General features: G+C 38.9%; 1 protein-coding gene across 1 annotated transcript in view; it reads right to left on the reverse strand.

Annotated features, from left to right (window-relative positions):
- The window catches only part of plb1 (phospholipase B1), a 68,743-nt gene that overhangs the window by 42,780 nt on the left and 3,955 nt on the right, over nucleotides 1-22,008 (reverse strand). Inside the window, exons 4-22 of the mRNA XM_061968060.2 lie at nucleotides 17,897-17,945; nucleotides 15,931-15,996; nucleotides 15,776-15,841; nucleotides 8,917-8,972; nucleotides 8,786-8,840; nucleotides 8,627-8,722; nucleotides 8,505-8,558; nucleotides 8,303-8,350; nucleotides 8,124-8,210; nucleotides 6,761-6,821; nucleotides 6,637-6,695; nucleotides 6,464-6,537; nucleotides 6,335-6,378; nucleotides 3,909-4,017; nucleotides 1,255-1,306; nucleotides 1,106-1,186; nucleotides 962-1,027; nucleotides 786-886; nucleotides 623-704 (exon numbers count right to left, since the gene is read on the reverse strand). Coding sequence (XP_061824044.2) covers nucleotides 623-704; nucleotides 786-886; nucleotides 962-1,027; nucleotides 1,106-1,186; nucleotides 1,255-1,306; nucleotides 3,909-4,017; nucleotides 6,335-6,378; nucleotides 6,464-6,537; nucleotides 6,637-6,695; nucleotides 6,761-6,821; nucleotides 8,124-8,210; nucleotides 8,303-8,350; nucleotides 8,505-8,558; nucleotides 8,627-8,722; nucleotides 8,786-8,840; nucleotides 8,917-8,972; nucleotides 15,776-15,841; nucleotides 15,931-15,996; nucleotides 17,897-17,945 — 1,306 coding nt within the window. The remainder of the gene's footprint in view (nucleotides 1-622; nucleotides 705-785; nucleotides 887-961; nucleotides 1,028-1,105; nucleotides 1,187-1,254; nucleotides 1,307-3,908; nucleotides 4,018-6,334; nucleotides 6,379-6,463; nucleotides 6,538-6,636; nucleotides 6,696-6,760; nucleotides 6,822-8,123; nucleotides 8,211-8,302; nucleotides 8,351-8,504; nucleotides 8,559-8,626; nucleotides 8,723-8,785; nucleotides 8,841-8,916; nucleotides 8,973-15,775; nucleotides 15,842-15,930; nucleotides 15,997-17,896; nucleotides 17,946-22,008) is intronic.

Raw genomic sequence — 22,008 nt, forward strand, 5'->3', positions numbered from 1 at the left:
TCCTTAAGATCAGCCGATCAGCTGCTGTTGACGGTCCCTGACACAAGGCTGAAGCTTAGAGGTGACAGAGCTTTCGCCGTTGCTGCTCCCAAGCTCTGGAACGACCTACCCCTGAGTGTTAGACAAGCCTCCTCTCTTCCTGTTTTTAAATCTCTCTTAAAAACATACTTTTATTCCATGGCTTTTAACACTGAGTGATATCCATCCTGCAATGGCGCCCCATAATACACCTGCTGTGATCCTGTTTTTATGTTTTTATGTTTTTATTAATTCTATTTTAATTATTTTTTTTTTTTATCGTGTTCTGTTTGGGTTGTGTTGTGTTTGCTCGGTACTCGTTTTATCTTTTAACCTGTTCATTGTACAGCACTTTGGCTACCCCTGTGGTAAATTTTAAATGTGCTCTATAAATAAAGTTGATTTGATTTGATTTGATATCTATCTATATTTCTTAATACATTTATCTCTTTCAGATTTTATTTCACAGCTTAATTAACTCATGGAAAATAGTATGTTATTTTAAATACATTCATTGTATTTATTTTTATATATTAATTTGATACACATCTACAAACCAAAGCATGTTGTGGCCAGGAAGTACTAAAGTATTTACAGTAAGTACCTGATAAGCTCTACTGTACTCGTTGACCTTCTGGAGTTCAACCGAGCCATCTTTTGGCTTCAGTACGCAGGGGCAAACTATTCTGAAACACAAACACATGAAACATGGCATCGATTGCCACATCGTAAGCTTTTGAACTTGAATAACGGCAAGCACGGCTGACCTGACAAACCAGGTGGGGCAGCCCAGAGTATTATCTTTATGCAGATTACGCAGCGGTATAATGTCCAACAGCTCTACCAGGTTGACCAGCGCACGTGGAACCTACAGCACACGGTAGGAAACGCAGCTTGTAAACTCGCTTTAGAAGGGTTTTGTGCGTGTGAAAGTCAGCCGTACTTCATCGTGGAGTATATCCAGAGCTTGACGGATACGGGCCGCCACATTCCTGGGTGAGAAAAACACCTGTTTGAGAAGAAAAACAAAGCTCACGTTAATACCAAAGCAATATTTAAATTGCAAATTAAATAATTAAAAACTCACGCTGTCCGTGCAGAAGTCACATATGTCATTGCCGCCAATGAACACGGTGAGCACTTTCCAGTCGTTGTGGAAATCAATTCTCTGCAATAAACATGACAACAATTATTATTACTACTGTACTAGTATTGTTTTAGGCCTGTGTCATTTACCGCGTCATTTTTCATCCTGGCCACTAAGGCGCGCACTTGTTTCACCAGATCACTTAAAAAAAAAAAAAGAAAAAAAGTAACAGTCATTCATTAATCATTTCCATTCACTAATTGATCAAATAGTGAAGGTTCTTCTATTTTCACACGTGTATGAGAAGTCCTAGTTCATGATACTGTACTCTCTCTAGTGTGACTTTTAGTCAGTGGCGGGCCGTGCGTTTCCCACCTAGGCCTTCAGTGATGTCCGTCTTCAAAGATTACCTCTCACGTTTCATCAAACATAAATTAACGTTGTGACCCTAGGGCAGGCCTGGGCAATTATTTTAACTCGGGGGCCAAATTTAGAGAAGAAAATGTGTCTGGGGGCTGGTATATCTATTTTTAGGTACACTAATATAAAACCTCACAATAATGTCTGATTGAATACTAAAAACGTTATGACAGACCGCCTTAAAAAACGGAATGGAATTTTAAATTTTTTTACTGAATGAGACACCCAGAATGTACAAACGTTTGTACATGAAAATAAAGAATGTGGGATTAATAATATTAACTACGAACGATAAAACACTGAATATTGACAACATATTTTTCTATCGACATATTTTACAATCAAGCGAAACGCAACAAAAATGCAACAATATATATATATATATATATAGATATAGAAGAAATACTTTAATTTCAGTAAATTCTAGCTATAAATATACTCCTCCCCCCTTAGACCCCGCCCACCCCCAAAATTAGGGAGAATTGTGTCATGTCTGTCCTACAGAAACTATATTAAAACAAAAAATATATTTTTTCCTCATCTTTTTGCATTTTCATACATTTTTCAAAAAGCTCCAGAGAGCCACGAGGCCGGCGCTAAAGAGCCTCATGGGGCTTTAGATCCGCCGGTTGCCGACCTCCGTCCTAGAACATATATTGGTGACCCTTAAAATATTAGAATGGTAGCCGATAGCCTACCATGTTTACATTTTGTAAATGACTCCACTAAAATACAAGAAAATACCAACCTTGTGTGCTTATTGGAGGACATTTGGATTTTAACTGGCTGTCCAGCTTTGCCATACTTGCCAACCCTCAACCCCAATTTTCCGGGAGACTCCCGAAATTCAGCGCCTCTCCCGAAAACCTCCCGGGACAAATTTTCTCCCGAAAATCTCCCGAAATTCAGGCGGACTCAGGTCCTCGTGGGTTTATTGTTAGGCAGTTTCATTTACGTCCTCCCAGCGCGGCAACAACACACAACAACGGCAGTCACGTTTTTGTACACCGTAAAGCAGTTCGTCTGCCGTAAACAGCAATGTTGTGACACTCTTAAACAGGACAATACTGCCATCTAGTGCATTTGATGAAAGCACTTTTGTGCGTGACACACAGCAATGCATCATCAGAGACAGGGTGTTCAGCATGGTTAGAAAAATAGTGACAGAGAATAGAACAAGGATGGACAATTCAACCCTTAACTCAACAATGAGTAGATGAGTGTTATGTGTGTGTATATGTGTAAATAAATGAACACTGAAATTCAAGTATTTATTTTATATATATATATATATATATATATATATATATATATATATATATATATATATATATATATATAAAATAGATATATATACGTATATATATATATATATGTATATATACATATAATAAAATAAATATATATATATGTAAATATATATAGCTAGAATTCACTGAACGTCAAGTATTTCTTATATATATATATATATATATATATATATATACATATATATATATAGATGTATATATATATCTATATATATATATATATATATAAGAAATACTTGACGTTCAGTGAATTCTAGCTATATATATATGTATATATATATATATATATATATATATATATATACATATATATATATTTATTTTATTATATGTATATATATATATATATATATATTTTATATATATATATATATATATATATATATATATATATATATATATATATATATATATATATATAAAATAAATACTTGAATTTCAGTGTTCATTTATTTACACATATACACACACATAACACTCATCTACTCATTGTTGAGTTCAGGGTTGAATTGTCCATCCTTGTTCTATTCTCTGTCACTATTTTATATATATATATATATATATATATATATATATATATATATATATATATATATATATATATATATATATATATATATATACATCTATATATATAGATGTATATATATATCTATCTATATATATATATGAAATACTTGACTTGGTGAATTCTAGCTGTAAATATACTCCTCCCCTTTTAGCCACGCCCCCAGCCACGCCCCCGTCCCACCCCGACCCTGCCCACCCCCACGCCCCTCCCCCCACCACCCGAAATCGGAGGTCTCAAGGTTGGCAAGTATGAGCTTTGCACAAGCACAAACGCTGGACATTTTAGAGCCAAACCCATATATTACGTTGCTTGTTTTTTGTTGATATCAGATCGATATCAATATTGGATTGGTACACCCCGAATATACAATTTATGACAGTCGTGTTGTAAATTTAAGCCACTTTTAAGCATGTAACGACCTGCACAAGCTGCATTGATTAGTAGTGAGAGTTAATTAAAGTTGGTAAAAGTGGAATGACAGTAGGAAGTGAGGATGACTGACCCACTCGTGGCCCCGGCTACAGCCTGGTTGAGGAAGGCTCCAGGAGAGTCGGCCTTGCCTATTCCTTGAGAGAAGCCCGTCAGAGAAGGGTTGAACTCCTTTAGGATGTCTGCGCAATACACGCACACACACACACACACGCACGGACGCACACACACACACACATTACACAGGGTCTCTCACTGTACAAATACATAAATATCACTACTTTGACATAACACAGAATATATTTGTGATGTAGAAGTAAATGTTATTTTAATTTTATTTTGTTTTTAATTTATATATATTCATAGTGAGCAAGGAATATATATATATATATATATATATATATATATATATATATATATATATATATATATATATATGTATATATATATATATATATATACCGTATTTTCCGCACTATAAGGCGCACCGGATTATTAGCCGCACCTTCAATGAATTACATATTTCATAACTTTGTCCACCAATAAGCCGCCCCGGATTATAAGCCGCGCCTACGCTGCGCTAAAGGGAATGTAAAAAAAACAGTCAGATAGGTCAGTCAAACTTTAATAATATATTGAAAACCAGCGTTCTAACAACTCTGTCCCAAAATGTACGCAAATGTGCAATCACAAACATAGTAAAATTCAAAATGGTGTAGAGCAATAGCAACATAATGTTGCTCGAACGTTAATGTCACAACACACAAAATAAACATAGCGCTCACCTTCTGAAGTTATTCTTCATTCGTAAATCCTTCGAATTCTTCGTCTTCGGTGTCCGAATTGAAAAGTTGCGCAAGCGTGGGATCCAAAATGGCCGGTTCCGTCTCGTCGAAGTAATCGGAGTCAGTGTCGCTGTTGTTGTCCAGTAGTTCTGTGAATCCTGCCTTCCGGAAAGCTCGGACCACAGTTGTGACCGAAATATCTGCCCAGGCATTTACGATCCACTGGCAAATGTTGGCGTATGTCGTCCGGCGCTGTCTGCCCGTCTTAGTGAAGGTGTGTTCGCCTTCGGAGCTGTGTGAAAAAAGCCACCCGGCCTCTTCGCGTAAACTTCCCTTAACCACTCGCTCATCTTTTCTTCATCCATCCATCCCTTCGAGTTAGCTTTTATGATGACGCCGGCTGGAAAGGTCTCTTTTGGCAAGGTCTTCCTTTTGAATATCACCATGGGTGGAAGTTAGCATGGCAAGCTAGAACCACAGTGAAGGATGACTTCTCATTCCCTGTGGTGCGAATATTCACCGTACGTGCTCCCGTTCCACAGTGCGGTTCACAGGAATATCAGTTGCTGTGAAATACGGTAGTAATCCGTGTGCGGATGGAGAGATTGCGTCTTTTCATGAACCTGATCCTTGTCGCTTAGTAGGAGCCATTTTGTGGTCTTTACAGATGTAAACAGGAAATGAAACGTACGGTGATATCCGCGCGTTTTTTCTTCTTCTTCCGGGGGCGGGTGGTTGCTTACAGTAGAAGAAGAAGCGCTTCCTGTTCTATGGGGGCGGGTGCTTTCCTTGGCGGTTGCTTGCGTAGAAGAAGAAGCGCTTCCTGTTCTACCGGGAAAAAAGATGGCGGCTGTTTACCGAAGTTGCGAGATCGAAACTTTATGAAAATGAATCGTAATAAAGCGCACCGGGTTATAAGGCGCACTGTCAGCTGTTGAGAAAATTTGTGGTTTTTAGGTGCGCCTTATAGTGCGGAAAATACGGTACGTAGTTTTTTGTCATAAAAAATACAATCACGTGTGCTTACGGACTGTATCCCTGCAGACTGTATTGATATATATTGATATATAATGTAGGAACCAGAATATTAATAACAGAAAGAAACAACCCTTTTGTGCGAATGAGTGTAAGTGGGTTAGGGAGGTTTTTTGGGTTGGTGCACTAATTGTAAGTGTATCTTGTGTTTTTTATGTTGATTTAATAAAAAATAAAAAATAAAAATCTTTTTATTTTTTTTATTTTTTATTTTTTGTTCTTGTGCGGCCAATCGATCCGCGGCCCGGTGGTTGGGTATCACTGTCTTAAAGCACCTCTTCCTGAGGGTGTTTCAGTGTTATAACTTCACCTTTCTCGTTAGTTTTCAAGCCAAAATGCGTCCGTTCTCCCTTTTCTGTCTACACACTGTGTCTGCTTGTAAGTACTCTGTGGTTGTGTGCCGCCGAACATGCCTGTCTGTTCATAAATCAGCGATGTCACGACGTGACTTCGACGCGACCGGTACTTTTAAGAGACTGTATAGTACCGAAAATGATTCAATCGTATCACGGTACTATACTAATACCTGTATACCCTGAAAAACCCTAATATATATGTGTGTATATATATATATATATATATATATATATATATATATATATATATATATATATATATATATATATATATATGTATGTATGTATGTATATATATATATATATGTAATCTGAATACATACTTGGCAGAGTGGTGACTGTGGTAATATTTTCATCCCCACCAATGCTGAAAAGGTAAGAAATAAACACATAAATGTGCTTGATGTACCAAGATACTGAACATACTTATTTGTCATATACTTTAATGTTACCTCCATGACAGTCCTCTGTACTCGTTGATGACCAGAAGAAGATTGTCAGACTTCGCACCAACGCCATTTCCTGCCTGCCACGTTACACGACACAGTAGCCAAATGTTTGTTGACATATTGATTATCCAGAAAAATCGGCCAATATGGATCAATATATAGGAGAAGACACTGACTGTCAGAGAGTCACCCACAGCTGCCACCACCTTGATGTCTGCGGGTCGGAGGTCATGAACTGCACACAAGAGTCAAAGCGATGTTGTCACTCCCATGAAAGGATCATGTTGTCATTTTCAGTACCTGACTTTGGTGTTGTTGGAGATGGACGACGGTCTGTGCAAGGTATCTCACTTCCCATGACCTGAACAACACACATATATTATATATACATTTATACATATATAATGTGTATACATGCAGTATAAACATTAGCCGATTCTATATTACGTATACCTGTATTTATTGTATATTGTAATTGTTTGAATATATATATATATATTTTTTTTTTTTTGTTTGTTTGTTTTTTGTGCCCTTGATTATTAGTAGTAATATTATGATTTATATTATGTTTTGACACAATAAAACATAAATACAACAACAGTAAACAGTAAATATTATATTGTAGTAGTTAATTATTAAATATATGATGTAAAATTATTATACATACTTCTTCTGAGAGGGTCAATCAGTAAAAAATGTATAAATGGAAAATATTATATTTACTATATTTTATATTTATTTAATGCAAAACACTATTATTATTACTAAAATATGTGTACATGTATTCATTATATTATCAAAATAATTGTAATAATTATAATTTACAATTATTTAAATGAGAACTTATATGAAAATATTACCTTTATTTTAATATGTATTTAATATGTATTATTATTTTAATGTACTGTTGTATTTCTATTACACACACATATATACTGTATACATATATATATATATATATATATATATATATATATATATATATATATATATATATATAAAACAAAATATAGGTTTTTGTATTTATTATTATTAGTAGTATTAGTGTCATGATATGTATTATAATATTTAAAAAGATTCTACGCAAAAATACAACAGGAAAATAACTTAAAAATAAAATTAAAATAACTAATAAATAAAACAACAAATATAATATTGCGCAGTAAACAATATAAATATTATTGCGTTTTTTTCATATTCAATATTTATGTTTGTTGTTCATTGTAATCATCATATTTTACAATTACTATATTTAGAACTTTTTAATGAAAATTAGGAAAATAGATTTATTTTAGTATTGTATTTATTGTTTATTATTATTTAAATATATTTCCTTGTTGTATTTATGTTGTATTGCCATGTATTGCAACTTATATTTATTGTTACTATATCATGATTCATAACACGTGACAATACAATATCAATTCAACACGGAAGCACATACAAACTACGATGAGTTATAATTAGAACATTAATAATAAATGTAAAATAGTACAGAACTGTTCTAACAATGATAATACACACCTTGTACGTATTAATATTACAGTACATTAATCGTAGGCTGCTGCCGCCGCGACTCAACCTCGGATAAGCCGAATAAAATGGATGGATGGATGGATGGATACAGTAATGAATTATGAATGATTTTAAATGGATAAATTACCGGGTCTGTTTGCAAAGCAGCGCCGCGGTTATCCACTTCCTGTCTGTTGTCGAGCAAGTTGAGCGGCGTCCTCAAATAAGGTCGCTCCTTCAGAATCACACAGCAGCCAAAAGTCACTTTTTCTTTTTCATTCCACAACCCAAGTTTGGTGTATTCGACCGTTTCTGTTTTTGTCTTACTTGAGTTGGACACGCGCTGAGCTGTGATGGACTGCGTGAGGCCTGAAGCTGCACATTACACCATTTCAAAGGGCAACACAAAGGGAGAAAGAGTCAATGTTGCCATTATCCTGTTAATCTTTATATCTTATTTTAATCTAATCTACTTTACAGGGTAATAAAAGGCTCATTGGTGACATCCTTTACTTTTGCTTGAACTCACCAGGCTTGTCCACAGCTGCACGGCCGGGTTGCTTGCGTCAGCCAAAATGTCCTCCTGAATAAAAACAGAAGAAGAGCTGTGTGGTTCTTCATGCGGTTCTTTCCACTTCATTGGGTTCTTACTGAGGTGTGCTCCAGGATGAGAGGTCGCGGCTGCAGCAGAGCGCTGAAGTTCAACTGCTGCCACTTCGGATGTTCCAACGCACCACCTAAAGAATCCTGACAATAAAACCTGTGAGTGGAAAATCACAAAAAAAACCTCAACTAAGAAATGATCTTTACCTGCATCTTTTGCACAAGCGTGGCCTCACATAGTCGACCATTTTGTTGTTTCGCGCTATTACAGCAAATAGGCAAAAAAAAAAACACATTACATTTATATTTATTTATGTTTTCCCCAGTCAAGCACTTACTTGTCCTTGTGTTGACTTGAGTGCCACACCACAACATGAACAAGAGTGTGATGCAACTGTGAAAGTATAGGAAAAATAAAAAATAAATCACATTATTATGACAGGAGTGACCAGACTTTACAGCATACTTGCCAACCCTCCCGGATTTTCCGGGAGACTCCCGAAATTCAGCGCCTCTCCCGAAAACCTCCCGGTACAAATTTTCTCCCGAAATTCAGGCGGACTCAGGTCCATGAGGACCTGAGTCCGCTAACCCACAATATAACCAGCATACCTGCCCAATCACGTTATAACTGTAGAATGATGGAGGGCGAGTTCTTGGTTTCTTATGTGGGTTTATTGTTAGGCAGTTTCATTAACGTCCTCCCAGCGCGGCAACAACACACAACAAGAGCAGTCACGTTTTTGTATACCGTAAAGCAGTTCGTCTGCCGTAAACAGCAATGTTGTGACACTCTTAAACAGGACAATACTGCCATCTAGTGCATTTGATAAAAGCACTTTTGTGTGTGCCACACATCAATGCATCATGAGAGAGGGTGTTCAGCATGGTTAGAAAAATAGTGACAGAGAATAGAACAAGGATGGACAATTCAACCCTTAACTCAACAATGATGAGTTATGTGTGTGTATATGTGTAAATAAAATTCAAGTATTTATTTTATATATATATATATATACATATATATATATATATATATATATATATAAATATATATATATAATAAAATTAATATATATATATATACGTGTATATATATATATATATTTATACATATAATAAAATAAATATATATATACGTATATATATATATATATATATTCAGTGAATTCTAGCTATATATATATATATATATATATATATATATATATATATATATATATATATATATATATAGCTAGAATTCACTGAACGTCAAGTATTTGTTATATATATATATATATATATATATATATATATATATATATATAGCTAGAATTCACTGAACGTCAAGTATTTGTTATATATATATATATATATATATATATATATGAAATACTTGACTTGGTGAATTCTAGCTGTAAATATACTCCTCCCCTTTTAGCCACGCCCCCCAACCACGCCCCCTCCCAGCCCCACCCCCCTCCCGAAATCGGAGATCTCAAGGTTGGCAAGTATGCTTTACAGCAGGGGTCGGCAACCCAAAATGTTGAAAGTGTTGTGTTTTAGTGTGTTCCTGCCTTCTTTGTTGTCTGCACCTGTGTTTTAGTGATTCGTCCTCGGCGAGGTGCGGACCTGGTGACACACCTGCTCGCATTTAGCCCGCCAGTATTTAGGCTCGTCACCTACAGCTTGACCTTGCTGGTCATTGTTTCCCGAACTCCGCACATGTATGCGCCTACTTCGCCCCGTGGTACGTTGCTTTCCCTTGTCCTGTTATTTCTAACTTCTTTGTGTTTGTTCCCTAGCCTCCTTGAGGCAGCAAAGACTTTATGCGGTGCTTGGCGCGCCCTGGCTTTCCCCCCTGCCAACCACTGAGGAACCTGTTTTGTTAAAAGTGCAAAAACAATAATGTTCGTGTTGGAGGAGTTGTGAATTAGGTACACCTGCAGTCTGCAGGTGTACCTAATGTTGTGGCCCTGCAGTCATTCACAACTCCTCCAACACGAACATTATTGTTTTTGCACTTTTTGGCTACTTATGAAATAACTTTTTTAAATAGATTCAATCTTGCACGTGGAAAGTTTAAGTGTGGGCTTTAGTTGATATAACACTCCCGTCAGGGGTTGCCGTGCATTCTACGGCGGGGGTGCAGGAGGCGAGCCTCAGCCAGTGCGTCTTTTGCAGCCGTTTTATGATCGCTCAGCACAAGAAATACGTTACACACATACAGTTGTTGACAAAATACACTGTACATTATATACCTCAGCTAACTAAACTATGGAAATGTATAATATAGTTCATATAGCAATACGGTCTCACTGCACAGCAGGCCAGCAGTTAGCCGAGTCACTCATGGTGAGGCACAAATGAGTGACGTGCCTCAACTGGCTGCTGTTCACCGCACCGTCTCTTCTCAGTATTTGAACGGCAAATGTGAAAATTCAGCGATTTTAAATAAAAATAATCTAAAACGGGTGAAGTTAAATGGAAAATAACTTTATAGTATAATCACTGGATACATATAACAATTTAATAAAAAATAAAAAAATTTACATTTTTTTTCTTTCCATGATGGCACCTGCCTCTAGTGACTGCACGTCACTGATATATATATATATATGTATATATATATATATATATATATATATATATATATATATATATATATATATATATATATATATATATATATATATATTCCACTGAGGAACCTGTTTTGTTAATATTCATGGTGTGCACTTCTGCCCCATCGCTTTTTGTTACACTTTTTGACTTACGGTATTAAATGTATTCCTTTTTGTATTTCAAACTTGCCTCCCGTCTCTGCATCCCGGGGTCACCCCCCTTGACCAGTTCATAACAGAAAGAGCCATATTGGACCAAAAATACAAAAAAAATAATTAAAAGCCTTACATACACATAAGTGTTATAATGAAGGCAACACGTGGTGTGTCTATATTAGCTATATTAGCCTACTATCAGAGGCTGACGCAAATTTTTATTCTACACATTTTTGCAACATTGGAAATCATTAGTAAAATGGAGGCTTCGCACAGGATGAGGTAACTTCTGGAAATTACTTTCTCAGAATGGCCAAAGGTATAGATGTGTGTGTCCAAGTTTAAGGAAACGGCAGGCTGTCTTCTTCTAATGGATTTATTACAATTAGAGATGTCCGATAAATGCGTTAAAATGTAATATCGGAAATTATCGGTACCGTTTTTTTTATTATCAGTATCGGGTTTTTTTTGTTTGTTTTTTTAAATCAACATAAAAAACACAATATACACTTACAATTAGTGCACTAACCCAAAAAACCTCCCTCCCCTATTTACACTCATTCACACAAAAGGGTTGTTTCTTTCTGTTATTAATATTGTGGTTCCTACATTATATATCAATATATATCAATACAGTCTGCAAGGGATACAGTCCGTAAGCACACATGATTGTGTGTGCTGCTGGTCCACTAATAGTACTAACCTTTAACAGTTAGTTTGACTCATTTTCATTAATTACTAGTTTCTATGTAACTGTTTTTATATTGTTTTACTTTCTTTTTTATTCAAGAAAATGTTTTTAATTTATTTATCTTATTTTATAAAAATTTTTAAAAAGTACCTTATCTTCACCATACCTGGTTGTCCAAATTAGGCATAATAATGTGTTAATTCCACGACTGTATATATCGGTTGATATCGGTATCGGTAATTAAAGAGTTGGACAATATCGGAATATCGGATATCGGCAAAAAGCCATTATCGGGCATCCCTAATTACAATCTTTGCAAGCGTGTAATGTTTGCTGTGGTCTGGAACAACATGGCACACAAAGAACTATGAGAAATGCAGCCAATATTACATACAGATAATGTGTCATGAGACATGCAAATATAAATTAAATACACAGAGAACAAAAGTAAAGGAAATTAAATGAGCTCAAATATACCTACCATCGAGGCGTAATGATGCAATATGTACATACAGCTAGCCTAAATGGCATGTTAGCATCGATTAGCTTGCGGTCATGGATTGACCAAATATGCCTGATTAGCACTCCAACAAGTCAATGAAATCAACAAAGCTCACCTTTGTGCATTCACACACAGTATAAAAAGTTTGGTGGACAAAACGAGACAAAGAAGGAGTGGCATTGAACCCGTCTTTCTGTGGCAGCATCGGAGAAAGTTGTAGACGTAAACAAACGACGATGAGTTCAAGGATCGCTGAAATTAGTCCAGCTTGGATGATTCCTTAAAATGTTCCAGTTCCATTCACACATCTAAAAAACACTTTAAGACCAATGTCTTGGAAAAATCAACACAGTAGTTAATACTATGATCAATATTAATTACAAACAAAATGTGGGATATGAATAATAATAGAAGTATAATTGTTTGTATATAGTATATAATTGGTACAAAGGTTTAACTAACACGTGTACAAGGATATTTCACATGTCTTTACTGTGTATATAATTGAACAGTGTTAATGTTGTGTACAAGGTGTATTTATAATATGTTGTGCAAAGGAAATTTCATAAGTTTTGGAAGCTCATCTTGTATTTGACATTGTTTATAGGGTTAAGCGCAATAAGCGTTCAACATCAGCCTAAATCCTTTCGGTCTGCAACATTTTCAATGTATGAATGTACAACTGTTTGTTTGTGTAAAACTGTTTGATAATTTTGTTGACCACTGACCAAAGAAATAATAAACTAAACTACAATATAATGTAAAGTAGATGATGATTACATTTTTTCTTAAAGTAAAAAACAACAACACTCTGACCAAAATATTTTTTCATAGTCAATAAAGGCAACTATATTGGGAGATGACTGAATGCTAATTTCTTTCAAGTTTCATTCATAAATTCTACAACATTTCACAACATTTTTGTAGAATTTATTTTACCATAGCAAGCAACTTTTTTCTCGTAACATTACCTAATATTCCTTCTTAAGCAGGTCATATTTAATGTTTTATTTATTTTTTTAATATGCAGCGGATCATCAACTGACTTTGCTTTATAACAAAATAAACACTTGCTAGGCAGTTCATTAGGTACACCAACAATGTATCAAAATAAAAGTGTTCAATATTGTTGGATGGATAGATAGATAGATAGATAGATAGATAGATAGATAGATAGATAGATAGATAGATAGATAGTACTTTATTGATTCCTTCAGGAGAGTTCCCTCAAGAAAATTAAAATTCCAGCAGTGTACAGAATTGAGATATAATTTAAAAAGTAAAAAGTAAATAATAAATAATGGGGGTATATGTTATTGTTTTGCATCCCCTGTCATCCTAGTACCCCCCCTCCTCCCCAGAGAGGAGATGTACAGGCGATGTACAATTTCACTGCATCATATTAAAAGCCGTTCCTAATGTTTTGGCCACTCTAATAAGACACACAGGAGGGTCAAATTATTGCTGCAAAAAACTACAACAATTAAAAAAAACAACACTTTGTTGTAGTAAAACCTCCCAAAACCGTGTTATTATTTCTAGGTACTTGGTGTGACTCTGGTTAGAATGTGCAGGTGTACCTAATTTAGTGGCATGGCCAATCGGAGCAAATAGGACCATACTTGCCAACCTTGAGACCTCCGATTTCGGGAGGTGGGTGTGGGGTGTGGTGGGGGCGTGGCTGGGGTGGGGGCGTGGTTAAGAGGGAGGAGTCTATTTACAGCTAGAATTCTCCAAGTCAAGTATTTCATATATATATATATATATATATATATATATATATATATATATATATATATATATATATATATATCCATCCATCTTACCATTTTCTACCGCTTATTCCCTTTTTTGGGGTCGCGGGGGGCGCTGGAGCCTATCTCAGCTACAATCGGGCAGAAGGCGGGGTACACCCTGGACAAGTCGCCACCTCATCGCAGGGCATATATATATATATATATATATATATATATATATATATATATATATATATATATATATATATATATATATATATATATATATATGAAATACTTGACTTGGTGAATTCACCAAGTCAATGAGTGTTATGTGTGTGTATATGTGTAAATAAATGAACACTGAAATTCAAGTATTTCTTTTATTTATATATATATATATATATATATATATATATATATATATATATATATATATATATACATACATATATATATATATATATATATATATATATATATATATATATATATATATAAAATAAATACTTGAATTTCAGTGTTCATTTATTTACACATGTACGTATGTATATATATATATATATATATATGTGTGTATATGTGTAAATAAATGAACACTGAAATTCAAGTATTTCTTTTATTTATATATATATATATATATATCAATGAGTGTTATGTGTGTGTATATGTGTAAATAAATGAACACTGAAATTCAAGTATTTCTTTTATTTATATATATATATATATATATATATATATATATATACATATATATATATATATATATATATATATATAAAATAAATACTTGAATTTCAGTGTTCATTTATTTACACATGTACGTATGTATATATATATATATATATATATATATGTGTGTATATGTGTAAATAAATGAACACTGAAATTCAAGTATTTCTTTTATTTATATATATATATATATATATATATATATATATATATATATATATATATATATATATATAAAGAAATACTTGAATTTCAGTGTTCATTTATTTACACATATACACACACATAACACTCATCTACTCATTGTTGAGTTAAGGGTTGAATTGTCCATCCTTGTTCTATTCTCTGTCACTATTTTTCTAACCATGCTGAACACCCTCTCTGATGATGCATTCTGCTTCGTCTCCTTGTTGTGTGCGCAGTTGTGCACTGCACTCTCTAAAAGCCGTAGATGTTATTGTCACATATGCATGTACAGTAGATGGCAGTATTGCCCTGTTTATGAGTGTCACAACATTGCTGTTTACGGCAGACAAACTGCTTTATGGTAGACGAAAACGTGACTGCTGTTGTTGTGTGTTGTTGCCGCACTGGGAGGACGTTAATGAAACTGCCTAACAATAAACCTGGAGGGGGCGTGGCCTCCAGCTCCGCCTGAATTTCGGGAGATTTTCGGGAGAAAATTTGTCCTGGGAGGTTTTCGGGAGAGTCGCTGAAATTCGGGAGTCTCCCGGAAAATCCGGGAGGTTTGGCAAGTATGAATAGGACCAATACCTGTTCTTGTAAAATCCCGAGAGCCGCCTCCACCTCCCGCGTGATGGCGCCGACCTCAGAATCAACCTGCAGCACAAAATAAACAAACTTTTCTCAATCTCCGGTTTTACTGGCCTATTTTTACCGCAGCTGTGGAGCGAACACAATCCCCCTACGTGTTGTGTGCAGGCGCTCAGGTGATCCGTGGAGACAAACAGCAGCACTAACTTCCAGTCCGACGCCTGCAAAAAAAGACACACAAGCATTATTAGAAGCCTTCTTATTCACATATTCATTTCAAAATAATAATAGTACATTTTTTAAAATGGTAACTTGAATATAAAGTAGTGTGATGGTGCTCGCCGTTGGCGGAAAAGAGTACTGCAGCTATGAATCAGCAGAGGGCGCTGTCCTACGAGTCTATTCACCAAACATTTTCCAGCATGAAGACACTTGCTTGTTTTGTAGGTACGGTACTGAAATAATGTATAATGTATCTACGGCAGTGATTCTCGTCTCCATCTAGTGGTACACCAAGGAATCGCTTAATCAAATATTCACACACAGTGTTACTGTTCAAACTGTGTGTAATTTTACAGTGGTCAAAAATATTAAATATGCTTGTTAAATAAATCATATGCCTTGTTTTTAATGAATATTTAGGCCTACTAAGCTACTGTATTTTAACCTCTTAAGGCCCAATCTGTTTTTTTACATGCTTTTTTAATTTCTCTTTGCTATTTGGGCTTATTGGACCCTAAATTAGAATACAAACTAAGAATCAGGTTTTATTATTATTATTCCGCCGCCTCTTTGAGCTGTAATTTGACCCCCTTAACATGCTTCAAAACTCACCATATTTGACACACACATCGGGACTGGCGAAAATTGCCATCTAATAAAAAACCAAACCCCAAAACTCAAAATTGCGTCCCCTAAGAAAAAACACAGACAAAACTGATTGTAACTTCCGGTAGGAATGTTGTACAGACATGAAACAAAAACTTGTATGTAGGTTTGACTTAGACCTAAATTTCAAACAATGACATCCTTCAGCAAAAATCTACAGGACATTGGCAATTCTCCCTTCAAAACAAAAGTTTCGTAAAAACAGTCACTTTTGCCTCTTTGAGCTGTAATTTGACCCCCTTAACATGCTTCAAAACTCACCAAACTGGACACACACATCAGGACTGGCAAAAATTGCGATCTAATAAAAAACCCAACCCCAAAACTCAAAATTGCGCTCTAGCGCCCCTAGGAAGAAAACACAGACACAACTGCTCCTAGGAAGAAAACTCAGACAAAACTGCCTGTAACTTCCAGTAGGAATGTCTTAGTGACACGAAACAAAAACGTTCATGTAGGTCTTACTTAGACTTACATTTCATATAGTGACAACCCCCAGCAAGAATCAACAGGAAAATTGCAATTCCACCTTCAAAACAAAAGTTTTGTAAAAACCTGTCACCTTTTTACAAACATTATCTCCTCTGAGCGCGTTTGTCGTGTCGGCTTCAAACTAGCACAGGAGAGAGATTGAACCCTTCTGATTAAAAGTTGACCAAAGAGTTTTAATTACTGCTCCGGTTTGGATTTTATGTGCCGTCAAAGTCGGTCCTGTCCAACGCTGCTTGCAGCTTTAATTTTTAAATTGCTTTTCAAATGTCTATTCTTGGTGTTGGGTTTTATCAAATACATTTCCCCCAAAAATGCGACTTATACTCTAGTGCGACTTATATATGTTTTTTTCCTTCTTTATTATGCATTTTCGGCTGGTGCGACTTATACTCCGGAGCGACTTATACTCCGAAAAATACTGTAATCCACATTTAAACTTGTGGTTAAACTTTTTCAAAAAACTGCATATTTAGACAGCACTACTGATGACATACAGTATCTCAGTAACAATTAATTCATTTTATTTTTTTTACAATTCATCGAGGGTTAAGTAAAAAGCGAGCTAAGGGGAAAATATTAGCCCCCAGGTGGCACTTTGGAGATCCCTAATCTATGGGGAAGTGTGCTCAAAAGATGATTATAAAATTGCATTAGGCCCCTGATAAGTGCATGCTACTCTCTGCAGTTGAGTACTCCTGTACATTAAATACAATATGGTGCCCTGCAAGGGTGAAAGTATACCTGATGTGACGGAGATAAAGACAGGTCCTCCACTTCTTGCAACAAACTCCTGCAACACATTCACTTCAGTCGTGTTGACATGGTGTGCGTGTGCGTGTGCGTGTGGGTGTGTGTGTTCTTGTATTTCTACCCTTCTTGAGACATCAACAAGGAAAAGTACCTTCCATATGAGGACCGGTGAACAAGTTAGGACATAAATCATGGTCCCAATACAGAAAACCATTGCATCTAACAGAGAATGTCTCATTTGCACCCCTGGTGGTGAAATATATCTAAATTAGGGTGGTCCTAAAAAGGAGGGATTTTTCAAATTGACTCTGTTGCAAGTCTTGTGTATTCTTTGTAACTTGTTTGTGTGTGCTATGGCTATTGAGGTTTTTTTCCTGGTTTCAGTCTGGACCCTCTCCCCGGGAGTCCATTCTGAGACTGAAATTATTATTTTTTTTTTACTCATCTCCACCCCCCACCCCAAAACACACACACAAAAATGTTTACCTACTTTCCACCTATTTAAGGGCCGCCCTGGGAGTTGGCTGACCGCGGTCCTGTTCTGTCTTCCTGTAATGTTTTTCTGCTCTTGAGAGGGACTGTTCTGAAAACTGTGTGTCGGTTTTAAACATGCCCCACCTCTGGCCACATTTGGTAACAAGTGTGTGTAAACATTTGAAGTGCCCCCCCTCTGGCCAACATATGAAATAACAAGTGTGTGTAAGAAATTGAAATGCAACCCCTTTGGCCAAAATTAATTTAAAAAAAATAAAAAAAATATGTATATAGAGCTCCTCTCTGAGCTGCCACCTTAACGTGGTAGAGGAGTTTGCGTGTCCCAATGATCCTAGGAGCTATGTTGTCCGGGGGCTTTATGCCCCCTGGTAGGGTCTCCCAAGGCAAACTGGTCCTAGGTGAGGGATCAGACAAAGAGCAGCTCAAAGACCTCTATGAAGAACACAAACAAGGAACCCAGATTTCCCTCGCCCGGACGCGGGTCACCGGGGCCCCCCTCTGGAGCCAGGCCCGGAGGTGGGGCACGATGGCGAGCGCCTGGTGGCCGGGCCTGTCCCCATGGGGCCCGGCCGGGCACAGCCCGAAGAGGCAACGTGGGTCCCCCCTCCAATGGGCTCACCACCCATAGCAGGGGCCATAGAGGTCGGGTGCAGTGTGAGCTGGGCGGCAGCCGAAGGCAGGGCACTTGGCGGTCCGATCCTCGGCTACATAAGCTAGCTCTTGGGATGTGGAACGTCACCTCGCTGGGGGGGAAGGAGCCTGAGCTAGTGCGTGAGGTGGAGAAGTTCCGGCTAGATATAGTCGGACTCACTTCGACGCACAGCAAGGGCTCTGGAACCAGTTCTCTTGAGAGGGGCTGGACTCTCTTCCACTCTGGCGTTGCCGGCAGTGAGAGGCGACGGGCTGGCGTGGTAATTCTTGTTGCCCCCCGGCTCAAAGCCTGCACGTTGGAGTTCAACCCGGTGGACGAGAGGGTAGCCTCCCCCCGCCTTCGGGTGGGGGGACGGGTCCTGACTGTTGTTTGCGCTTACGCGCCAAACGGCAGCTCAGATTACCCACCCTTTTTGGATTCACTCGAGGGAGTACTGGAGAGTGCTCCCCCGGGTGATTCCCTCGTTCTACTGGGGGACTTCAACGCTCATGTTGGCAACGACAGTGAAACCTGGAGAGGCGTGATTGGGAAGAATGGCCGCCCGGATCTGAATCCGAGTGGTGTTTTGTTATTGGACTTTTGTGCTCGTCACAGATTGTCAATAACAAACACCATGTTCAAACATAAGGGTGTCCATATGTGCACTTGGCACCAGGACACCATATGCCGCAGTTCCATGATCGACTTTGTAGTTGTGTCATCGGATTTGCGGCCTCATGTTTTGGACACTCGGGTGAAGAGAGGGGCGGAGCTTTCTACCGATCACCACCTGGTGGTGAGTTGGCTGCGATGGTGGGGGAGGATGCCGGACAGACCTGGCAGGCCCAAACGCATTGTGAGGGTTTGCTGGGAACGCCTGGCAGAGTCTCCTGTCAGAGAGAGTTTCAATTCCCACCTCCGGAAGAACTTTGAACATGTCACGAGGGAGGCACTAGACATTGAGTTCGAGTGGACGATGTTCCGTGCCTCTATTGTCGAGGCGGCCGATTGGAGCTGTGGCCGCAAGGTGGTTGGTGCCTGTCGTGGCGGTAATCCTAGAACCCGCTGGTGGACACCAGCGGTAAGGGATGCCGTCAAGCTGAAGAAAGAGTCCTATCGGGCTCTTTTGGCTCATAGGACTCCGGAGGCAGCAGACAGGTACCGACAGGCCAAGCGATGTGCGGCTTCGGCGGTCGCAGAGGCAAAAACTCGGACATGGGAGGAGTTCGGGGAAGCCATGGAAAACGACTTCCGGACGGCTTCGAAGCGATTCTGGACCACCATCCGCCGCCTCAGGAAGGGGAAGCAGTGCAATGTCAACACCGTGTATGGTGAGGATGGTGTTCTGCTGACCTCGACTGCGGATGTTGTGGATCGGTGGAGGGAATACTTCGAAGACCTCCTCAATCCTACCAGCACGTCTTCCTATGAGGAAGCAGGGCCTGGGGAATCTGTGGTGGACTCTCCTATTTCTGGGGCTGAGGTTGCCGAGGTAGTTAAAAAGCTCATCGGTGGCAAGGCCCCGGGGGTGGATGAGATCCGCCCGGAGTTCCTTAAGGCTCTGGATGTTGTGGGGCTGTCTTGGTTGACAAGACTCTGCAACATCGCGTGGACATCGGGGGCGGTACCTCTGGATTGGCAGACCGGGGTGGTGGTTCCTCTCTTTAAGAAGGGGAACCGGAGGGTGTGTTCTAACTATCGTGGGATCACACTCCTCAGCCTTCCCGGTAAGGTCTATTCAGGTGTACTGGAGAGGAGGCTACGCCGGATAGTCGAACCTCGGATTCAGGAGGAACAGTGTGGTTTTCGTCCTGGTCGTGGAACTGTGGACCAGCTCTATACTCTCGGCAGGGTCCTTGAGGGTGCATGGAAGTTTGCTCAACCAGTCTACATGTGCTTTGTGGACTTGGAGAAGGCATTCGACCGTGTACCCCGGGAAGTCCTGTGGGGAGTGCTCAGAGAGTATGGGGTAACGGACTGTCTTATTGTGGCGGTTCGCTCCCTGTATAATCAGTGTCAGAGCTTAGTCCGCATTGCCGGCAGTAAGTCGGACCCGTTTCCAGTGAGGGTTGGACTCCGCCAAGGCTGCCCTTTGTCACCGATTCTGTTCATAACCTTTATGGACAGAATTTGTAGGCGCAGTCAAGGCGTTGAGGGTATCTGGTTTGGTGGTTGCAGGATTAGGTCTCTGCTTTTTGCAGATGATGTGGTCCTGATGGCTTCATCTGGCCAAGATCTTCAGCTCTCACTGGATCGGTTCGCAGCCGAGTGTGAAGCGACTGGGATGGGAATCAGCACCTCCAAATCTGAGTCCATGGTTCTCGCCCGGAAAAGGGTGGAGTGCCATCTCCGGGTTGGGGAGGAGATCTTGCCCCAAGTGGAGGAGTTCAAGTACCTCGGAGTCTTGTTCACGAGTGAGGGAAGAGTGGATCGTGAGATCGACAGGCGGATCGGTGCGGCGTCTTCAGTAATGCGGACACTGTATCGATCCGTTGTGGTGAAGAAGGAGCTGAGCCGGAAGGCAAAGCTCTCGATTTACTGGTCGATCTACGTTCCCATCCTCACCTATGGTCATGAGCTTTGGGTCATGACCGAAAGGACAAGATCACGGGTACAAGCGGCCGAAATGAGTTTCCTCCGCCGGGTGGCGGGGCTCTCCCTTAGAGATAGGGTGAGAAGCTCTGTCATCCGGGGGGAGCTTAAAGTAAAGCCGCTGCTCCTCCACATCGAGAGGAGCCAGATGAGGTGGTTCGGGCATCTGGTCAGGATGCCACCCGAACGCCTCCCTCGGGAGGTGTTTCGGGCACGTCCGACCGGTAGGAGGCCACGGGGAAGACCCAGGACACGTTGGGAAGACTATGTCTCCCGGCTGGCCTGGGAACGCCTCGGGATCCCCCGGGAGGAGCTGGACGAAGTGGCTGGGGAGAGGGAAGGCTGGGCTTCCCTGCTTAAGCTGCTGCCCCCGCGACCCGACCTC

This window comes from Nerophis lumbriciformis, linkage group LG08, assembly GCF_033978685.3.
Source record: "Nerophis lumbriciformis linkage group LG08, RoL_Nlum_v2.1, whole genome shotgun sequence".
Taxonomy (NCBI): Eukaryota; Metazoa; Chordata; class Actinopteri; order Syngnathiformes; family Syngnathidae; genus Nerophis; species Nerophis lumbriciformis.